The sequence below is a fragment of the Tachysurus vachellii genome, chromosome 23 (genome assembly GCF_030014155.1).
Source record: "Tachysurus vachellii isolate PV-2020 chromosome 23, HZAU_Pvac_v1, whole genome shotgun sequence".
Taxonomy (NCBI): domain Eukaryota; kingdom Metazoa; phylum Chordata; class Actinopteri; order Siluriformes; family Bagridae; genus Tachysurus; species Tachysurus vachellii.
The window spans coordinates 3,095,453-3,116,308 of NC_083482.1; the positions used below are offsets into that span (position 1 = coordinate 3,095,453).

The window sequence follows — 20,856 nt, forward strand, 5'->3', positions numbered from 1 at the left end:
GCTTTGGCTTGGCAAACTGACTAAGGCAGACTTTCTAAACATCAACCCTCAACATCACCTGCGATCCGTCTGCCCAGTCGCAGTCACAGTGAAATCATTAATTACACTCAAATTGAACCATGTTAACACCTGAGGAGGAAACACCTCTTTAAGTTTAAATTCTGTGGATGATTCAGTGACAAACAGGAACCCAGTCGCACTGTCTAGAACAAAGTGGCATCGCTTTTCATTTAGTGTTTTAACTCCGTCAGCAGACGGTGGCTTTTTACTCACTCTCTCTCACTCATTCATCTTCTACCGCTTATCCGAACTACCTCGGGTCACGGGGAGCCTGTGCCTATCTCAGGCGTCATTGGGCATCAAGGCAGGATACACCCTGGACGGAGTGCCAACCCATCGCAGGGCACACACACTCTCATTCACTCACGCAATCACACACTACAGACAATTTTTCAAACATGCTAACCACTAAGGGTGGCTTTTTAATTGACCAGAATTCAATGGAATGACTCAAAGAATTCGGGGGGCACGGTGGCTTAGTGGTTAGCACGTTCGCCTCACACCTCCAGGGTTGGGGGTTTGATTCCCGCCTCCACCTTGTGTGTGTGGAGTTTGCATGTTCTCCCTGTGCCTCGGGGGTTTCCTCCGGGTACTCCGGTTTCCTCCCCCGGTCCAAAGACATGCTTGATTGGCATCTCTGGAAAATTGTCCATAGTGTGTGAGCGTGTGAGTGAATGAGAGTGTGTGTGTGTGTGTGTGTGCGCCCTGCGATGGGTTGGCACTCAGTCCAGGGTGTATCCTTCCTTGATGCCCGATGACGCCTGAGATAGGCACAGGCTCCCCGTGACCTGAGTAGTTCAGATAAACGGTAGAAAATGAACAAATGAATGAATGAATAAATGACTCAAAGAATCAGATGTAGGAGATACGTCTTGGCTGCAACCACAAGCAATGAAACAACTCATTTGCTCGTCAAATGGACCAGCACCCTCTTTCTGTACATCTCAGGGTAAGAGGGTAATACAACAAGACTCTTTTCTCCGAACTTCCTCTAGATGTCTGTACAGCTGAGTCACTGACGGTGTTTAACCGACAGGTGAAGACCTCACTCTTCCTGAAACATTTCAACTAACACTTATTTTTGTTTTTATGTAGGGGAGGGGGCAGGTCCCAGCAGAGTTTTTGGTTGTTGGTATCTTTAGTCTATGACCTAGTAAACTGGAGTTAATATATTTGTTAAAGGTGACATTAGCACACTTTTTTTTTTTTTTAACATTTTAAATGTAAATGAGAATGTAAATGTTCCAGTGAACAGAGAGAGAAAACACCTTATATGAGGACACAACACAGGTCTGCAAAGGTGAGTAGTAAAGCGCTAGATTTACTTCGTTACGTTGACTTGAATTTGTTTTTTGGGGAAACAAAAAGTACTTTAAGAGTAGTTTTAGATTGACTTACTTATACTTTTAGTCAATTTCACTTTTAAAATCAAATGTACACACGAATATAGTGTACTGATGAAAGCAAGCTGCAGCAAAGTGTCCCTTAGACCTTAATGGTGTAAGGTGTAAGGTCTACGGTCCCTTAGACCTTAATGTAATCTTAAATCTCACACACTGACTTCCTTTAATAACTTTTTAAAGGTATTTTCTTATGTAATCAATCGTTCAGATGTTTTTATGGTACAGTATATGCTCTCATGCCAGATTAATAATTAATCAAATTAATGATTTGTCAAACCTAGAAAAAAAAACAAAAATCAATTTCAGAATTTATTCCAAATGTACAGCAGCATCATGATGAAACGTGATTGTATGTGGATAGGGTTTTATATCCTTTGCACAGGACAGACTATTGTGAAAAGGTGTGGTTTACACATCTCCATGTAGACTGAAATACAGGATTTTCACTAAATAATCAATTTATAATTTTTTTTAAAACTAGGATGATAAAGTGTGTGATGATAAAGAACATCAGTGTAACGATCAGCTTTAACCCTGCACCAAATGAATCATTAGTACTGGAGTGAACTTTCCTGTACAAATATTATTTGACATAGGACAGATAATCTTAAGTGGTATGTATTGTGTATAATGTATTGTGTATAATGGTTCAACATTCATCTCCATGGACACGCTATTGCCGGTTTTACCGTTAACGTTCGTCATTGACTGGAAAAGAAGTGTTCTTCATGTTCTGTGTCGTTTTATTTAATCAAGGTGTGTGTCAATATCCTATCTCCTGTTGCGGCCCTGGAGTCTGGATATATTGTACATCACACCCATTCTGGATTCTGATTGGTCAGGAGGTGTAAGTTCATTCTACTGTATATAACTGCAGCTTGGAAACTTGTTTAAAAAAAAAAAAATATATATATATATATATATATATATATTTTTTTTTATTTTTTTTTTTCTGTAAGGAGAGGTTTATTTAACGAGTCTCCAGCGACCTATGCGACTTGTTTTGTTGATAAAATGTGACATTAAATGTAACTATAAATAGATAAAAAGTACACTTGTTCTTTATTGTGAGAACCGCTCACCAGTTGATTTTCCACTAACAGCACACCACCCGTAGTTTAGTACGCATCTGCTAGTGACGCAATTTTAAAGCACCTTGAACTTAACTCAGATCCGGTCTCGTGCATCCACTGAACAATTTTTAGTTGTTAAGTAACGTACAGTAACTGATGCAGTGCATTCTTATATCAAAGAGCAAACACGGCACAAAAGGGAGCAATTACACCAGTGGATTGTTCAGCAGGGTGGGCACTAAACCCCTCAGGGACTCATGTCACTATAAAGTGGGTGGGAGTGGAGATAGCCCAGATACAAGGTCCTATGGGGCGCAAATAAACAAAAGCTGGGCTGTTCATACAAGACCGACACCCTCTATAGAGAGGGACAGAATAGGATGTTTTTCTCTCTTTATAGGTCCAAGGTATCTTTTCTGGGTTCCATAAAGCAGCAGTACCCAGTACTTCCTACTCCGCTGACCGAGTCTTACAAACACACCTTTAACAGATCAGAGTGATTCTGTAGATGTTTTACACGTACTAAAAACACCAAAGATATTCCACACGTACGTACGTATGTATAAGCAGAAATCTAGCATGTGTATGTACAGACTGATTTATGTTACGCGGGTTTACTTGCACCGCTGCAACATCTCATCTCGTTCATTATCATCTTATCAGCATTCGTTCATTTTCAACTAAGTAATACACATGTGCGTAACATATGGACGCGCACAGAGATTAAACATGTGTCACAAAGTCTTGAGCCCATGTGAAGACTGAGAAGGACGAGGAAGCCGAATTCAGCCAAAAACCCAGAAGACCTTTGTGAAATAGTGGAGCTGGAGAGACACAATGCCTGTAAAAGCTAATTACAGCGATTTACACCAGCACAAAAGGGAGAAACCAGAGTCTGCATCATTGCGAGAGGACGTGTTAATAATTAAACGTGTTCGCACTTATTTTATCACTTGTGTTGCAGCACAAAGCAGGGGAAATGTGTAACTCCTGCTGCCGTACGCTTATTCCACAACCTGGGACACGCCTTTGATTGTCAAAGGAAAACCACAGCATGGGGAACTGGTCAGGCTCCTGGTTTCATGGTGCTCATGGTCATCCCCCATTATCATTGTGTCATTACACTGTTGCTGCTTGTGTGTTTCTAAAAGCAGGTATCCGGTTTGATGAAGCAGAAGGTTTCGACTCCTAAATCCATTTTCAATTGCTAGACAGAATGAAGCGTAAAAGCTGTCTACACTTTGGTCCAGAAAATGTAAGTTTGCTTTAAATTGATTTCATAATGATCCAAACTGGAAATTGTTGGATTTCTTTCTTTCTTTTTCCAAATTTAATTATTTAAGACCAATTTAGTGCGTTTTTTTTTCCTCTCATTCGTAGGTACATTTGTCTGCTTGTTTCTGGGTTATCGTGTTTCCATGTCTCTGCCTTGGGGATTATCTATAGTCTCAAGTGTGGCCTTTACACACACCCCCCACACAGGCTTATGTTTAGACTATACCCTTATCTTAATCTCTTGATTGTTCAGTCTTTCTTCTGGTGAAACTGCAGAACAGTTTTTGGTCACGCAGAAACATTTTTGTCAGTCAGTTTTTGTCAGTTTTGCCAAAAAAGGACTTAAATAATTGTACTGGTTTGAAATCAGGCTCTTAGAAACAGTGCAGTTATAAGTCTTTATTACAGGTAACCTGTGGCTCCGCCCCTTGTTAGTGCACACACCTGTGTTCTCATGAGATGCCTCTCTCACAGGTTTCATCTCAGAGAGTTGTACTTCAGTCCATTCTGTTTTTTTTTTCTTCTGTGAGCTTGTCTGAGAGTTGTAAGGAGATAACCGAGCTAGAAACACACACGCAGACACACACACAGGCAAATTCAGGTGAGTCTTGTTACTTCTGTTGCTTCTGAGTTCCACTTTTTATAACAAAACCGTTGCAGAGCTATACAGACAGACAATGACACTGTTTATATTCATCCTAGTTCAGGTGACTCTTTGTTGGCTCTGTTCATCTTTTGTTAGATGTAGGACTTTGTGAGGTCAGTTTTCAGTCTCCGCTATATGTCTTTAGTTTGCAAGAAATAGAAGAGAAAGCTTTTGTGATGCGTGTAAAATGCCTTGTTTATCATTTGTGATAAAGATGTAATCTTATGTATATTTTTATTTTAAAAACAAAAGAGGAATCTGACCTCGATTTGAAACTATTACGACTTAAAAAAAATCGTTTTCACTGAAAAAAGGAAGTTGCCGAAGGGTGCTTTATAGCGCAGTAATATACTGTATGTCTAATCATTAATTCAAAGCATAGCTACAGTAAGGGTGAAGGATATGAAGCATGAAACCTCCTCCTTGTGTGACGCAGACTTCTTAGTGCAGCCGTGTCCAATCTTATCCACAAAGGGCCGGTGTTGGTGCAGGTTTTCATTCCAACCAAGCAGAAGCCACACCAGAGTCTATACTAAAAGCCAAGGACAACTGATTAAACAGGTGGAATCAGGTGTGGCTTCTGCTTGGTTGGAATGAAAACCTGCACCCACACCGGCTCTTTCCGGATAAGATTGATCACCGCTGCTCTAAGAAGTAAGTAAAGTGAATAACTGATTACCTCATTACAATGGCATGTGTCAGTGGGTGGGATATATTGGGTAGCAAGACAATGTTGTAAAACTGGAAAAATGGGCAAGTGTAAGGATCTGGGTGACTTTTACAAGTCCCACATTGTGACATCTTGATGTCTGGATCAGAGAGTCTCCAAACCAGCAGGTCTTGTAAAGTGTTCCCAACAGGCAGTGGTTAGTATCAATTCAATATGAATTCAATTTTATTTGTATAGCGCTGTTAACAACGGACAATGTCTCAGAGTAGCTTTACAGAATATATATATGTGTGTATATAAAACAAACAGAACAAAAAAATACAAGGTTTAACATTAGACTTATGTTTAAATTAATATTTATATTTATTCCTTATGCCTGAGGTTTGATCATGGATTTTGAAAAATCACCATCAATAATTAAATAAAATAAAATCTTTGGTCAAGTCAAGACATTAATTTAAGGGATTCATTTATGACCCCAATGTCCAGCAAAATCACACAGCAGCAACAAAGCAAACAACAGTTAATTACCACATTAATTACCACAGCAACAGTTAATTACCACATTAATTACCATATCAACAGTTAATTACCACATAACAAAACTGAAGAAAAAGGAAAATAAGTATGTTTTTAAAATTGCTGAGTTATATTTACATCTGTTGGAGCTGCAGCAGGTAGAGATACAGAACAAACACCTTTCTATAGTCTAACTAGTGACAGGAAGCCATTCTACATTTAAATGTAGAAGACATGCGCTGGAGCTCAACACCAACGTTTTTTAGACTTTTAATCTTATAATATATAAAATGTCACATCAAGCCTTTATCTTTTTCCTACTGCGCTGACTGTTTGCTCAGTCATTTTATCACACTAATTTATAATTCAAATTGATAAAAAATTAATAAAAAAAAAAGAAAGGAACAAAAAGAGAGAAAGAAACTTATAAGAAATAAACATGCTTATTTTGATCCACCTTCACACTGACCTCTAATGTAAAAGCAGGAAAGAAAAAGTAAAATTTGTGTTTACATCTTGCAGGTTAAGGGCCTTGCTCAGGGGCCCAGCAGTGGCAGCTTGGTGGTCTTGGGGTTTGAACTCCTGAACGTTCTGACTCCTTTTGTATCAGACCTACAAACACAAACATATATTTAGAAGTCCAGACCTTCTGTCTAATTACTTCATAGATGCTTACTGCGCAGTAGCTGCTAATCCTTACATGACTTATATATGATATGCAGAACAGTCAATCTGTCAAACACGTGACAGACAACATGCCAGTTCACAGAAGAACATGTCTTTTACAGGTGTGTTCATTACTTTCCAAAAGAAAAACAGAAGCTTTTAGAGATTAACTTACAACATACAATCTGAACAGATGTAAACGTCTTTCATTACATAACTCTGCATTTCAGGTTTCAGACCATGACTATAGGCAGGTTAAAAAATATTTTTACTGCTAAACTTGATAATCTGGCTCTTTATGTCTGCTTGAAGATGGTGTTAAACAGAGATGTCAGGGGGCAGTTCTAGGCCTTTTTTAGGATGGCTCCTGGCCCCCTCTCTGTGATCTCAGCCACCCTAAAACTATAAGTATAATTTTTACTTTCATAAATAAACAATAAAAATTACGTTAAAATGCAGGACATCGATGTCGTCGATGGAAAAGAAAATTATTTATCAGTTTGATCCAAGAGCGATTTTGTTTACTTTGCTTTTACGCGCGTGCGTTGTAGTCTTTCAAAAGTGCATCATCAGCTGTCTGCTTTATTTGCCCGGAGGAGCACAGAGTCAGTCAGAGCTGGAGGTGTTTATCTATAACGTTAATCGACGGAAAGAAGCAAATATGGCAACCAAAAGCAGTGAAATGTCACTATTCTTATTACCAGAGTTTATAGCACAAACAAAATATTAATGCAAACAATCCATTCAATACTAAATAAAAATAACATTTATTGATTTGGTCTTTGTCTTGTGAATATTTCTTTATTAATGACTGCATTCGTTGGACACACTGTTTGTAGAGAATGCACACACACATGAACTGATTTGATTCAAGACTGGCATCATTACATCATGCATAACATTTTGGAGTCCACTTTTGCCATTTTAAATAATACCATAACTTTTGGCTTACTGTGTAGTCATATAATATATAATATAAAACTCTTCTTGTTTTAAATTCTCACTGAGGGCTAAAACCCCCTAAAGATGAAATCCTAGAACTGCCCCTGGATGTCAGTGTAGGTTACAGCAATGAAACAGCAAAGTCCTATTTGATAAACAATTAAAACAAGTGATACAATTAAAAACCCCTAACAGGTAACGTAATTACCTCATTACAATGGCACTTGTCAGTGGGTGGGATATATTGGGTAGCAAGACAATGTTGTAAAACTGGAAAAATGGGCAAGTGTAAGGATCTGGGTGATTTTTACAAGTCCCACATTGTGACATCTTGATGTCTGGATCAGAGAGTCTCCAAACCAGCAGGTCTTGTAAAGTGTTCCCAACAGGCAGTGGTTAATACCTACCAAAAGTGCTCCAAGGATAAACAGGATCATTAGTGTTCAAGACTCATTGATGCTAAAGCACACAAGACTAATCACTCAACCGTCAGTGTTTAATGTTGACATCTAACTTATTCTCTCTTTTAGATGATGGACTACATTAAGAACAGGCTTAAAATCTGCTTTACCATTCTGCTCTTCGTGGTCTTTATTGGGCTTCTCTCCATCAAAGTGTCTGACATCTCCCATCTGTCTCACCCATCCAAACAGTGGCTCAAGAATGTTGCCCAACATCTTCACTCTTTTTACATGCCAAAAAAAACCCAAAGCAACCGCAGTCAAACTTCCACAGAGTCGACCGATCGGGACACAATGACGACGACTGTTCCAGTGACAGAAACTTACCACGAAGCATATCCACGCAGGTACCATTTCATCCTAGATGAGCCAAATATATGTGAGCAGCAGAAGCCATTTTTAGTCCTCATGGTGCCAGTGGCTCCTCAACAACTGGCGGCTCGTAGCGCCATCCGGATCACGTGGGGTAACGAGACTGTTGTTCGAGGGAAAAAAATCACAGTCTTGTTTGTTCTGGGATTAGGAGGAGATGCACAGGGGGTGGACCAGCAAGAGCAGTTGAGGTTAGAAAGCCAGCAATACCACGATCTTATACAGAGTGACTTCTTGGACACATACAGAAACCTGACCATAAAGACCATGGTGATCTTGGACTGGTTAGCCACACGCTGTCCTCGAGCATCCTATGCCATGAAGATAGACTCGGACATGTTCCTAAATCTGGAAAACCTCATGAGTTTGCTGCTGGCACCGGAGACACCTAAAAAAAACTACATAACTGGGATGGTAATGTGGAACCGACCCGTCATTCGAGACCCATCTTCCAAGTGGTATGTGCCTCAGGACGTGTACCCTCAGGACGTCTACCCTACTTACCTGCTGGGGATGGGTTATGTATTTTCGAATGATCTTCCAGAGAAGCTCGTCAGGGTCTCAAAAGACGTACCTCCGTTTAGCATAGAGGATGCCTACGTGGGTGCGTGTTTGGAAAAATTGGGCATCCCGCCTTCAGATCCTCCCGACCCTTCCCAATTCAAGGCTTATCACGGTGGTGAATTTAAGCACAGCGAGTTCTCCAGGGTCATCACAACGATCCTTGGATCCCCAATGCAGCTAGTATCATTCTGGCAGAAGCTAAAGAGGCCTACGTGATCAGGATTGAGATGTTTTTAGATGCCATGGTTTTAGAGTGCTATAAAAATACTTTGTGCATCCCAGCTTTTAAGCCTTTTGCACAAAGATGACGTTGTGACTTTAGAACTGTCAAATGTTTACACAAAACTCATGTCCTCCGACACCACAAAAACACTGTCGAAAGCACAAAATTCCAATTTTCCAAAAAAATAATTCTCATGCCCATTGTTACAGGGAGAGGCTCTGCTTCTAGCATGAGCCTGTTCATCATAGATCAGTTACAAACTATTAGTTTATAATTTCTCTACAGGGAAAATGAACAAGAATATTTTTTATTAGAGAATTGTGAAGGACTGTATATTAACTATATTTATACTTTCATACCACGTGAGTTATTAGTAGTATTAATGTGCCTCGACATTCTGATAAATCTGATGTCATTCTGTTATTCCTTAGGAATAAACATATTAGAGCTTAAGTGATGAATAATAATATTACTTAAAAGAATAACAGTAATGACAATTGTTATAAGCACCCTTAATATAATAGCAATACAGATGAGATAACTATAGACTAGTACTTCCAGATTAGAAAACCAGTTCAGACCAATGTGTGATGCAACATGAAGCATGACAAAAGCCTGGAAAAACAATAGGAAACCTCACATTGAATGGCTACCTCGCATTGTCAAACCACGTGGACGCGTCCTTTTGACGTGGTCATAGACATGCCTTCCAGTCAGACGAAGCAAGCTTTTAAAAAGGAATTTGCTCCTTTATGAATCTGTTCTTCTTTGTGAAGCTGATTTCTGCTGATTATAAATCTTTTCTATTTTTATAAAAGAGTCTGTTTTCAATTGCACGTTAGTCGAGAACGATAACGAACCTCTTTATTAAAATGAAAAAAAAAAAAATTAATATATAAACGGAAGATTACATTATATAAAATATAATCCAAATTTAATTATTTATTAAACATAAAAAAATGATTATAATGTTATTTTTTTTAAATTTATAGTTAAAAATCCAGATTGCAGGTTTGTGTACTGTATAATGCGCTCCTTCGTTTCATGTAAATCTAAAATTTTAAAAATACATTTTGGTTTTTTTTTTGTTTGTTTTCTTTGCAAAAATTTGAAACCTTTTCTCTTGTTACCAGGTTGTCATACAAGACACTTGTTTTTTTTTTCCCTTGGTGTGTAAGAATGTGTGCTTTAAATACTTAAAAACAACTTACTTAACAGGTAGTCAATCGGCCAAGACCTGTCTGATGAAATGTTGCACAACATCTTTTCTTTTAGTATGCGGCCAGTTCTTCAGACCACGAAAAATGACTCTTTGAACTTACATCACAGCCAGAAAACATGTTAATGTACAGTACAGTACGCTAAAGATAACAAGCTAGCATGTGCAAGGAAGCCCCAACAGGCTGATGTCCTTAAATTTGGTAATACAGACTACCTTTGCATTATAAAAAAAGAGGTTTGAAACACATTTACTGACATACTGATATTACTCATTGGGTGAAACTGACTTCCATTTCTTTCAGTTACATGCCTTGGGTAAAGAAAGTCATTTCTTACTAAGATTTTTAAAACATTGTTGTTCATCTGCCATTATGAACCAAATCTCACAAAATATGCACTTTGCAAAAGATATAAAGATAAGGATATAAAGGATATAAAGATATAAAGATATAAATTTGCATGTATTACTTGTTCTGATATTTCTTTGACAAAAAAGATAATTCCTGATTGTTTGTTTGATTGTTTTTTAAATCTTGGTGCATCTGATACTTTATAAAATTCTTAAATGAATGAATAAATAAATGAACAAAATAAATAAGGGGATAGTAAAAGACTGAAGTATTTCTAGTCCTGCTTGACGTCTGTTAATTTTGAGGCCGAAATTTCAGCCAAAATGAATGTGCATTTTAATTGTCTTCATACTGTCTTTATTCTTAGTGCCTAAAACATAATGTTGTACAATCCATATAGCCATTATCCCTAATCAGTCCCTCCAAAATGAAACAAAATAAACATAAATCAAGCAAAGTGCTCTTACATTCACGTGTGGACAACGTGAAGACAGCTAATCATAGAAAGACATTACAAATGTGTCTTCACTTGAAGATGATTAGAATAAGAACCCTGTGCATAAGATTTTATACATTTTGATACTGAATTATAACAATAAAAAATAAATAAAAAAGAGACAGAAGGACTGACTGATGATGTAAACATATGTGCTGAAAAATTAAACGTTTCCTGGAATTCTGATGGTTATATTTATTGTTCATTTCTTCTGGCTCTTTATGTCTGCTTGAAGATGGTGTTAAACAGAGATGTCAGGGGGCAGTTCTAGGCCTTTTTTAGGGTCTTTAATGGTATTAAACAATGACAATTAATGTAGGATTTCCCCCAATTATTCTAAATCGGATGTAAAAAAAAAAATAAACATGTCAAAAATAAATAAATAAAGCAATACAATTTAACAATTAAATAAAAAAAAAAAAAAAGATTTTACAAAGATCTGCACCATATGGTACCAGCAGAGTGTGGCCACAAGGTGGCAGCAGAACATCGAATTAAGCAACATTTCTCTTAACATTACTGCTCAGTGTATAAGTATATACATACTTTAAGTAGTTAATATATTTACTTTAAGTAGTTAATAAAGGCAATAACCTGATCCATCTACTATAAGGTCATATATCTGCAATGGATAAGCCTACAATCATGCTGTGCTTGAATAATTTACAAACACTGAACATTTGAGTCTTGTTGCTTAAACAGCTTAGTTTACAGACATTTCACTGTGCAACCCGATATGTTGTTGTGTCTGCTGTGATGTAAACACAACAACATACCCCAGATTCAAGGTTGTGTTTGAAATGGAGAGCTGGATCTCAGGCGTAAGAGCAATGGATATAGTTTACATATAGTGTACATCTGAATACAGTATTTTATCTGAGGAATGCTGTGCAAATACAGGGACTGTACAAGATGGCAAGGCAAGCCAGTTGGGGTAAAAAAAAAAAATTCACTCCTTTGTGTATGTCAAGAGTCCCCTCACAGACTGCAACAAGCCTTTACACGCAGCCCTTCAGGGTTCCTAACTCTGCCATCACAAATTCCTTTACAGAGTCCTTCAAGAATGCACAAAGTCACAACATGTCAAGCTGCATGCCACGCATTAGTTTGTAATGAATAAACTACAGATTAGCCTCACTTTTATAAGCACTGACTTTGATGAAGCTACGCTGTTGAACTGAATGCTGCATTTCTGCTTTAAAAAACACTTACTGTAAAGTCAACAGCAGTACAGAGCTACAGTATAAGAAACAATAATCAAACAAAAAAAAAACCTCAATCAGGATATATATCATGAAATCTAAAATATATAATATATTTATATATTACATTTATATAATAAAATGCTATAACACATACACACATATATATATATGTGTGTGTGTGTGTGTGTGTCTGTGTGTGTGTGTGTGCGTGTGTGTGTAATCTATTTTATTGGGATTTTATGAAATAGACCGAAAGAAAGTGGCAATTAAAGATTCCAATAATTGTGAAGTGGAATGAAAATTATAAATGGTGTCCAAAATAGTGTTCACACTACACCTGAAGAAGTCTGACCTGGTCAATTGACCCCAAAAAAAAATCAGATTTGGGCCACTTTTACCTGCAGTGTGAACGTGGCCTTAGTGAACAAACAGCATCTTGAAGACCAAAGAAAACACCAGACAGGTCAGGGATAAAGTTGTGGAGAAGTTTAAAGCAGGGTTAGGTTATAAATTAATATCCCAAGCCTTGAACATCTCACGGAGTGCTTTACAATCCATCATCCGGAAATGGAAAGAGTATGGCACAACTGCAAGCCTACCAAAACAACGTCCACCTAAACTGACAGGCTGTGCAAGGAGAGCATTAATCAGAGAAGCAGCCAAGAGGCCCAGGGCAACTCTGGAGGAGCTGCAGAGATCCACAGCTCAGGTGGGAGAATCTGTCCACAGGATTCTCTCAAAGCATATTCATGTGTTAGGATGGCACAGTCAAAATCGCTGTTCACAGACGCTCGGCATCCAATCTGACTGAGCTTGAACTATTTTGCAAAGAAGAATGGGCAAACATTTCACTCTAGATGTGCAAAGCTGGTAGAGACAAACCCCAAAAGACTTGTAACTATAATTGTAGCGAAAGGTGGTTCTACAAAATATGGACTCAGTGGAGCTGAATACAAATGTGGTGGTACTTTTCAGATATTTATTTGTTAAAAAAAAAATTTGGACACCATTTATCATTTTCCTTCCACTTCACAACTACTGTATGTGCCACTTTGTTTTGGTCTATCACATAAAATCGTAATAAAATACATTTTTGTTATTTAATGAACATCTAGTTGTTGACGTGGTGAAGAAAAACACAATGAGATGTTTTTAATATTTCAGGAAGGAGCTTCCAGTGCCATGAGAAAGACTGTTATGACTGAATATTTGTAACATCTGATTTTAAAGAGTTAGAGAAAAAACACTTGCACCATGGTACAAGTCATATTCACTACCCTCAAGAGGGCAACCCGTAAACTCCAGCTAAAGTGGAGAAAAACTAAATTAGAGGTTTTTAGAATTGCGTAAACTTTCCCAGGTTCTTATTTAGCACAGTGGCTAGATTAACAAAAAAACAGAGATCCCGAACAAATCCCTATATCCCGACAGATCCCGATAAACTTCTGTCTAAAATACTTGAAAAAGGTTGTGTCTGTTCAGCTGTGCTCCTTCTTACAGGAGAACAATATCTTTGAAGAGCTTCAGTCAGGTTCAGTCAGGTTTCAGGCCCCATCATAGCACATAGAACCTGCACTTGTTAAAGTTACAAATGACTTGTTCTTAGCATCGGATCAAGACTGTATGTCACTATTACTGTAGTTTTACTTGAATTTTGTGCTGCATTCGACAGGTATTCAGGGACAGGTCCCTCAAGGATCAGTTCTAGGACCTCCGCTTTTCTCAAAATGCATTCTTCCCTTAGGGAACATCATTAGGGAAGGCATCAGATTAGTTCCATTGTTATGCTGACGATACCCAGTTATACATCTAATCAAAACCAGGACAATAAAATATGATCATATAACCCAAATTCTATCATCTTTACACTGGCTACCTGTTAAGTTTATAAATGATTACAAACTGCTGCTACTAACGTACAAGTCTCTTAAAGGTTTAGCTCCCATGTATCTAATTAGCTACAATTCTTCACGGTCTCTCAGATCACAAAACTAAGGACTTCTGGTAGTTCACAGAATATCAAAGTCTATTAAAGGTTATAGGGCGTTTTTTTGTGTTTAGCTCCCAAACTTTGGAACAGTCTTCCTGTTAGTGTTCGGGGTTAAGGCACACTTTTCCAGTTTAAACGTAGATTAAAGATATATCTCAGGCGTACATATATACATCCCATAATCTTGTGCTCTAGTACATCTGGTCAAATGCACATTATCATCTAGTGCTTGCTAATATTATGAACAGCAGCTACGCTAATTTCTCTACACTGCTTCACTCTTTCTACCCATCCCAAGGTATGCAGAAATTGTACCAGCGCCGATTGTCTTCTGTGCCATGAAGATGAGGCCAACCATGTGAGGATCCTGAGGCATCTACAGAGATGTTTACAGCTCCAGTTGGACTGTGCTCCATGAAGTATTCAGACATACTAAGAGGAGATGCTAACACCATGTGGTCTTTGAGGACAACCTCCTCATCAATACATTTGTCGGACTGTATGTTGAATTAGTGTATATTTATAATCACACCCTCCAGTGTCACCCAAATAAGGATGGGGTTCCCCTTTGAGTCTGGTTCCTCTCGAGGTTTCTTCCTCTTCCATCTAAGGGAGTTTTTCCTCACCACAGTCATCTGAGTCACCTCAGGCTTGCTCATTGGGGATAAATACAAACACATTTAAATATAAGTCTAATATTAACCTTGAATTCTTGTGTTATATTAATCTTCATTTTAACCTTTTGTTTTATGTTTATGTTCTGTAACGCTGCTTTGAGACGATGTCCAGTGTTATATTGTGCGCTATGCAAATACATTTGAAAGTGAATTTATTTGGTGCTATATTGTGTTCAGTGGATGTTCCACAGCATTAAATGAATTATATAAATGGATGAAAAGTATTCAATGTTTTATGTGTGTGATTTCTCACACACACTCGTGTTTACTTTACATCACAGGATTATCCCAAGTCCAAAACGTACTGTACTGTACTGTAAGTCTACCACAAAATTGGGTGGGGAGAAAAACAAACAAAACTAACGTTAATTAATACGTACAAACATCATTTTAAACTACATACAAAGTTAACAGTTGAACATGTTAAAAAAACATCCTGCTCAGGGTTTACCTCATGTTTACATTAGAAACTAAAACAAGTTGGGACTGTTATTACTGTGAGGAGTGTACAGTAAATGGGCTTGGCGGCCATTTTACAGCAGTTCAAAATTCACGAAAATATTCAAAAGTAACCTGCCTTTATTTCACTTAAAACCCTGCTCTAGAGTTTCTGCCGATGAAGTAGATGTTACTCTAATGCCTGATTATCATGAAAAATGTGTAGCTTTCGGGTGGTTTAGCTCCGGCGGGTCATTCCGTCAACAAGGACGAAGCACGTTCATGTGACTTGATCATGAGGCATCATGACTAGCAATGTTTCACCTTCACAGCTCAGACGACACACAAGGTTCGATTAAAGTTAAATAGTAAACACTTCTAAATGATTGTAAAACGACAAGATAAGCTAGAAATCTCCATTAGCTCGATCATTTAAGATAGCAAGTTTGAATCGGTTCAAATTAGTCACCTATTTTAGAATAAATATTACATTCTTCTGAAAATATGAAACGTACCCTAGCAAGCTAATGAATGTTTGAACTAATGTCATTTCCCTTAAAGTGAACTATTTTTCTCAGCTTGCTTTGAATGAGGAATCAGTATAGTGCATTTTTTGGTGTCTCATGTAACACATTTTGCAAACATCTTAATTCGTACACATCGTACAAACATCATACTTTTTAGTATTATGCAAGTCAAAAACTATGGATATCTTATCATTTCACGACTCAACATCTGGCCCGTGGAAACGTGCCCATTATGCCGAGCTAGAAAAGATAGCTTGATTTTTATGTTTTACAGTGTGAAATCTCTGACATACTGTAAGGTGTCAATTGTGTGAAGGGGGTATCTTTGCTAGATAGTTAACTATTTAGCTAGAAACATGTACGGATCAGAATGAGCTAGCCAGCTAATTCATAAACACCCTCCTCAGATATAGTGTTTGATTAGCTGTGCAAGCTTTAGACGTGTAAAATGGTGATCTGTAAAGTAATTATTCGAGACGGTTTTCTCAAAATTACTTATTTATTACTCTTCTTTGAGTCACTTACCTGTACTTGTTCTTTACTTTTACTCATAGGTGCGTCGCTATACTTTGTTTTGCATAGTGATTGTTACCAAAGCTCAAGGACATGTCTACCTTTGAAACCTTTGTCTTGAAACCTTTGTCTCGATTCTTTCTTTAGTTTTTTTTTTTAGTCCTGCCCTTATATAGAGACCTTTACCTCCACAAAAGGAATGAATACAACCACCTACCCCTCTCCCCACTTCCTCCAACACACACACACACAAACACGGCAGAGAGAGCGAGGGCACGCCTGTTCTTTACTTACCTGTCTCATAAAAGAAGGTGTGTTTTAGACAATGTACCTTTAGGGCAGTGAAGGAGAAGCAGCATGAGAAAAAATGCAATGAGAAACCTGAGGTCTACCTGCAAAAACTTGTTCACCCTCTTGCTTGTTTTCATTTGCCCATTGCGATTCATCACAACTAGGAAGCGTGATTCTGAGATACAGGCATTGGAAATGCCTCAGCCAGATGAGGGTCTACATGTCCTGTTAGCAAGTGAGTACAAGGATCACCGTAGAACCGGAGGCATGATCGTACAGTAGCACTGGCTTCAGGGGACACTGGGACTCACACACACGCGGAGGAAGATGGGGTAAGTCAGACAGTGTGGAGGTAACGCTTTCAGGATCTCTGACGTACTGTACGACACGGAAAAATGCTAAGTAAGTCATACAGTATATGGGTTGAAGTTTTAAATAACCCCTTTACTTCATGGCTAAGCTTTTGAAGTTTAACTACAACATACTGTGATAGATGAAGCATTTTAAATCTGGTGCATTTGGTTCACAAACACGAAATACTCTTCCTGTATTTACTTATCGGTCTCCATTACATTTAAAGCTGGTGCTTTGTCCTAGCATGCATGTTAAACATGCGCAGTGCATGCCAGCCCATGTTCACCACTGTTTTCACGTGAACGAAAGACTCGTAATGTTGTTTTTTCTAGAAACATATCCATACTTCTATATTTATGGTTAACACAAAGTCAACAAAGATAGTTCTTCTGTTGCTTGTTAATATAAAGGACTTATTTAAAATAAATAAATAAAGAGATGATGGATCATTGTTTTTTTTTTTTTTTTTTTTTTTTTTACTTCCAGTGTGGCAAAGCAGAAAGGGACTCGTCGGCGAGTTTGGATCCAGTACGTCATTTGGTGTCTTGGATTTCTTTTGGTGCTCGGGACTATTTGCATCTACCACATCTTCAGTACACATCTCCTCAGACAGAGAATAGCTCCGCATGTTGATCTAGAATCGTTCTATGTGCCTTACCCAAACAAATACCGCTTCATCCTGGACCAGCCAGATGCGTGCGTTCGGCACAACCCGTACATCGTGATCATCGTCCCGGTGGCGCCTCACGACATGAATGCGCGCAATGCCATAAGAAGCACTTGGGGGAACGACAGCTTGGTCAAGGACGGTGACGTTTTGGTTCTGTTCCTGCTGGGTTTGCCGAACGGAAGTGACTTCATAATGCAACAGATCCGCATACACCAGGAGAACCGGCGGCACAGAGACCTTCTTCAGAGCAACTTCGTAGACTCCTACAGGAACCTGACTATTAAGACCATGGTGATGATGGAATGGCTGAGGGATCGTTGTCCTCAGGCGTATTACGCAGCAAAAGTGGACGCAGACATGCTGATAAACGTTGTTGCTTTGACAAAGATGCTTCTTGGCCCCAAAAGCTACCAAAGCAACTACATTACGGGACTGGTGTGGTATGATAACGTAGTCATCAGGGATCAGTCCAGCAAATTTTACATCCCATACGAGGTGTATTCCAAACCGGTGTATCCGCCCTACCCTTTGGGAATGTGCTACATCATTTCAATGGACCTCCCAGATAAGATCCTGGACGTGTCGAAAGAAATCAAACCTATTTTCATCGAGGACGCGTACATCGGCTTGTGCCTTGAGCAACTTCAAATCACTCCTACAAACCCTCCGAACTTGGAGCAGTTTGTGGTCAAGCCACCTCAGGAGTATGACCGCTGCTACTACTTGAACCTCATTGCCGTGATAACGGACAGTCCTGCTCAGCTGGTCTCCTACTGGACAGATCTTCACAGACCAGGTCCAGCCTGCGGCAAAGAGAATCTCACCTGATCATTTTGGGTTAGGAAATTATTTCTGGAACAAAACTAAAGTGACTGTTGGTGAATAAATAGCTAGCTAAACATTTTTATCCCACAATTTAGTTTTTTTGCAATTTAAAAAACAGAATCGATCCTGTTTTCACATTTAGACTGCACTTTTACGCTTCCCTATTTTAAAAAAACAGTTTACGATCCAAATTAATAACTCCGATTACTAGGATAAAAATACAACCAAGTGAAATGACCTCTAATAAGTAGGGTGCATGTAATATAAAAAGTATAGGATAAAACACTTGCTTGCTGTTTCACAAAAATCGGCCAGGGGGTGAAGCAATGCAGCCTTATACAACGTTAACAATAATTACAGGGAGGTTGAGTGTTTTCCTCTTATACAACACTCCCATGTCAACCAATCAGATTAAAGAACTCAACAGAAACCATTATTTAAATAATATAATATAAAATTCCGTTATAAATAATTACTCCGTTCCTTCACAAGCTATCGAACCTCTGCGGGTGCAAGTGATGCCCATGTAGGGCTCAATTCAGCAGGGATTCATGTGAGGATTATCTTTGGAGATTATAAATATTTCCAGTATGTGTCTGTATTAGTTTTTTTTTTTTTTTTAAAAGAAGCTTCCCTCAAGGTTCACATTCAATGCAAAAAAAATGTGATGTTAAAAAAAAAACAAAAAAAAAAAACAGTGCAGATGGAAATCCTAGAAACTGGAATTTCTACATTGTTTTCACACTCAAGGCCAAGCATGAACCTTAACAACCCTATTTAGAGTTGGTGCTCACACAAATTTCCATAAGCAAATAATACAAGGTTTGCACAAGACAAGCAGCATATCAGGAAGTCCTCCTGGAAAAACATTAGATAATATTAAATAATAATTAAATTAAATAGTTTTTATTCACCTTACAAACATCCCTGTTCATTTTTGCATTAATGCTCTGGGAAAGTCTGGAGGAAAAAAACAAAAAACAAAAAAAAAAAAAACACAAACCACACACACTGCTTCAGTTATTTTGGAATAATCTCATTAACCTCGTTTCCAAGCTGCCTCCCGAACACATAGTATTCCTCGTTTGGTGTTAAAGGTCCTTTTGTAGATAATACACCGATAATACAACAAAGGCAAGCTTTTGCTAATAACCACTACTGTAACCACACCAAACACATTTTAGCTGCCTTTAGATTATTCAACCTGATATGAAATTTAAGAACACTACTCTGATAACTGTAACATACTGTACTTCTGCCATGTTACTGTTATTGTCATTGTTATCCATGTCTTACTGTTCTTAAATAGAAGGAAGTTTTATTAGGCATTTTGTCTTTTGTGCTTTGTTCCTCTGACTACTGTTATACAGTAGCATGCAGGCTTGCGAACAGGTTCCTCTAGTATGATTCAAATGAACAGTTTTAAAGCTAATACACAAATACTACCTCAAGTGATATGCAAACATGCAATTACCCTGTGCTGGTAATGTGTCCCTTCAATGTACTTATATAATAGTTATAAATGTTTATGTATTTTATCGGGGGGCCACAGTGGCTTGGTGGTTAGCACGTTCTCCTCACACCTCCAGGGTTGGGGGTTCGATTCCTGCCTCCACCTTGTGTGTGTGGAGTTTTAATGTTCTCCCTGTGCCTCGGGGGTTTCCTCCGGGTACTCCGGTTTCCTCCCCCGGTCCAAAGACATGCCTGGTAGGTTGATTGGCATCTCTGGAAAATTGTCCGTAGTGTGTGAGTGCGTGAGTGAATGAGAGTGTGTGTGTGTGCCCTGCGATGGGTTGGCACTCCGTCCAGGGTGTATCCTGCCTTGATGCCCGATGAAGCCTGAGATAGGCACAGGTTCCCTGTGACCCGAGAAGTTCGGATAAGCGGTAGAAGATGAATGAATGTATTTTATCATAAATAACTATTATCATCATCTTGTCCACCATTTAACACAAATACTCACAGATTCATGATCTGGTTACATTTATGGCATTTGGCAGAAATGCTTGGAAGTTTATCAATATCAGTATTGGCTAACAAAGAAGTGGCTCACAAACTGTTACAGTAGTTCAGGTAGTTTCTTCAGGTAGACGGAGGTCTGTTTGGACAACTAGGGAGCGTTCGTTCCACCACCAGGTGCTAGATCAGAAAAGATCCTCGATTCTTCTCTCTCTACATTCTGGAATGTGCGAGAGAAAGTTCATGACGAATAGACAGGTTTTGAAAATGACCCAATATCAGAACATCCTGTTTGACAATTAGTTCATTTGAAATTTAACAAAAGGAATTTGGAAACCTGAGTTTGTTGAAAAAATGTCCATAACCTGCAAACAAACTCACTAAATGTCACCATACAGGGACTGTATGCACCTCATATTCAGAAAGTTTACTTAAAGCTAGAACATTTGACTTGATTTGCAACTTG

The 20,856-nt window shown here is 38.4% G+C and overlaps 2 protein-coding genes and 1 long non-coding RNA gene across 6 annotated transcripts in view; 2 read left to right on the forward strand and 1 right to left on the reverse strand.

Annotated features, from left to right (window-relative positions):
• Nucleotides 1-16,563, reverse strand: part of LOC132838608 (uncharacterized) — a 28,310-nt gene extending 11,747 nt beyond the window's left edge. The window contains exons 1-4 of one of the 2 annotated variants that reach the window (XR_009647659.1): nucleotides 8,043-8,507; nucleotides 7,826-7,938; nucleotides 6,116-6,258; nucleotides 4,256-4,372 (exon numbers count right to left, since the gene is read on the reverse strand). This is a non-coding gene — a long non-coding RNA (uncharacterized LOC132838608). Of the gene's footprint in view, nucleotides 1-4,255; nucleotides 4,373-6,115; nucleotides 6,259-7,825; nucleotides 7,939-8,042; nucleotides 8,508-16,303 lie in introns of those variants that run through there. The other variant, XR_009647660.1, reaches the window with a different exon arrangement.
• LOC132838606 (beta-1,3-galactosyltransferase 2-like) lies at nucleotides 3,542-11,121 on the forward strand. Of its 3 annotated transcripts, none has more exons than XM_060859034.1 (2): nucleotides 3,542-3,791; nucleotides 7,785-11,121. In XM_060859034.1, the coding sequence occupies exons 1-2, from the start codon at nucleotides 3,753-3,755 to the stop codon at nucleotides 8,865-8,867; spliced, it is 1,122 nt and encodes a 373-aa protein (XP_060715017.1). In that variant the 5' UTR covers nucleotides 3,542-3,752; the 3' UTR covers nucleotides 8,868-11,121. The 3 variants fall into 3 exon arrangements, with proteins under 3 accessions (XP_060715017.1, XP_060715018.1, XP_060715019.1); XM_060859035.1 differs by lacking the exon at nucleotides 3,542-3,791 and adding an exon at nucleotides 3,962-4,412; XM_060859036.1 differs by lacking the exon at nucleotides 3,542-3,791 and adding an exon at nucleotides 4,973-5,111.
• Nucleotides 16,563-19,757, forward strand: LOC132838607 (beta-1,3-galactosyltransferase 2-like). The gene is made up of 2 exons (XM_060859037.1): nucleotides 16,563-16,914; nucleotides 17,423-19,757. Exons 1-2 carry the CDS (start codon nucleotides 16,910-16,912, stop codon nucleotides 18,432-18,434), a joined length of 1,017 nt encoding a protein of 338 aa, XP_060715020.1. The 5' UTR covers nucleotides 16,563-16,909; the 3' UTR covers nucleotides 18,435-19,757.
• The last annotated feature ends 1,099 nt before the right edge of the window (nucleotides 19,758-20,856 follow it).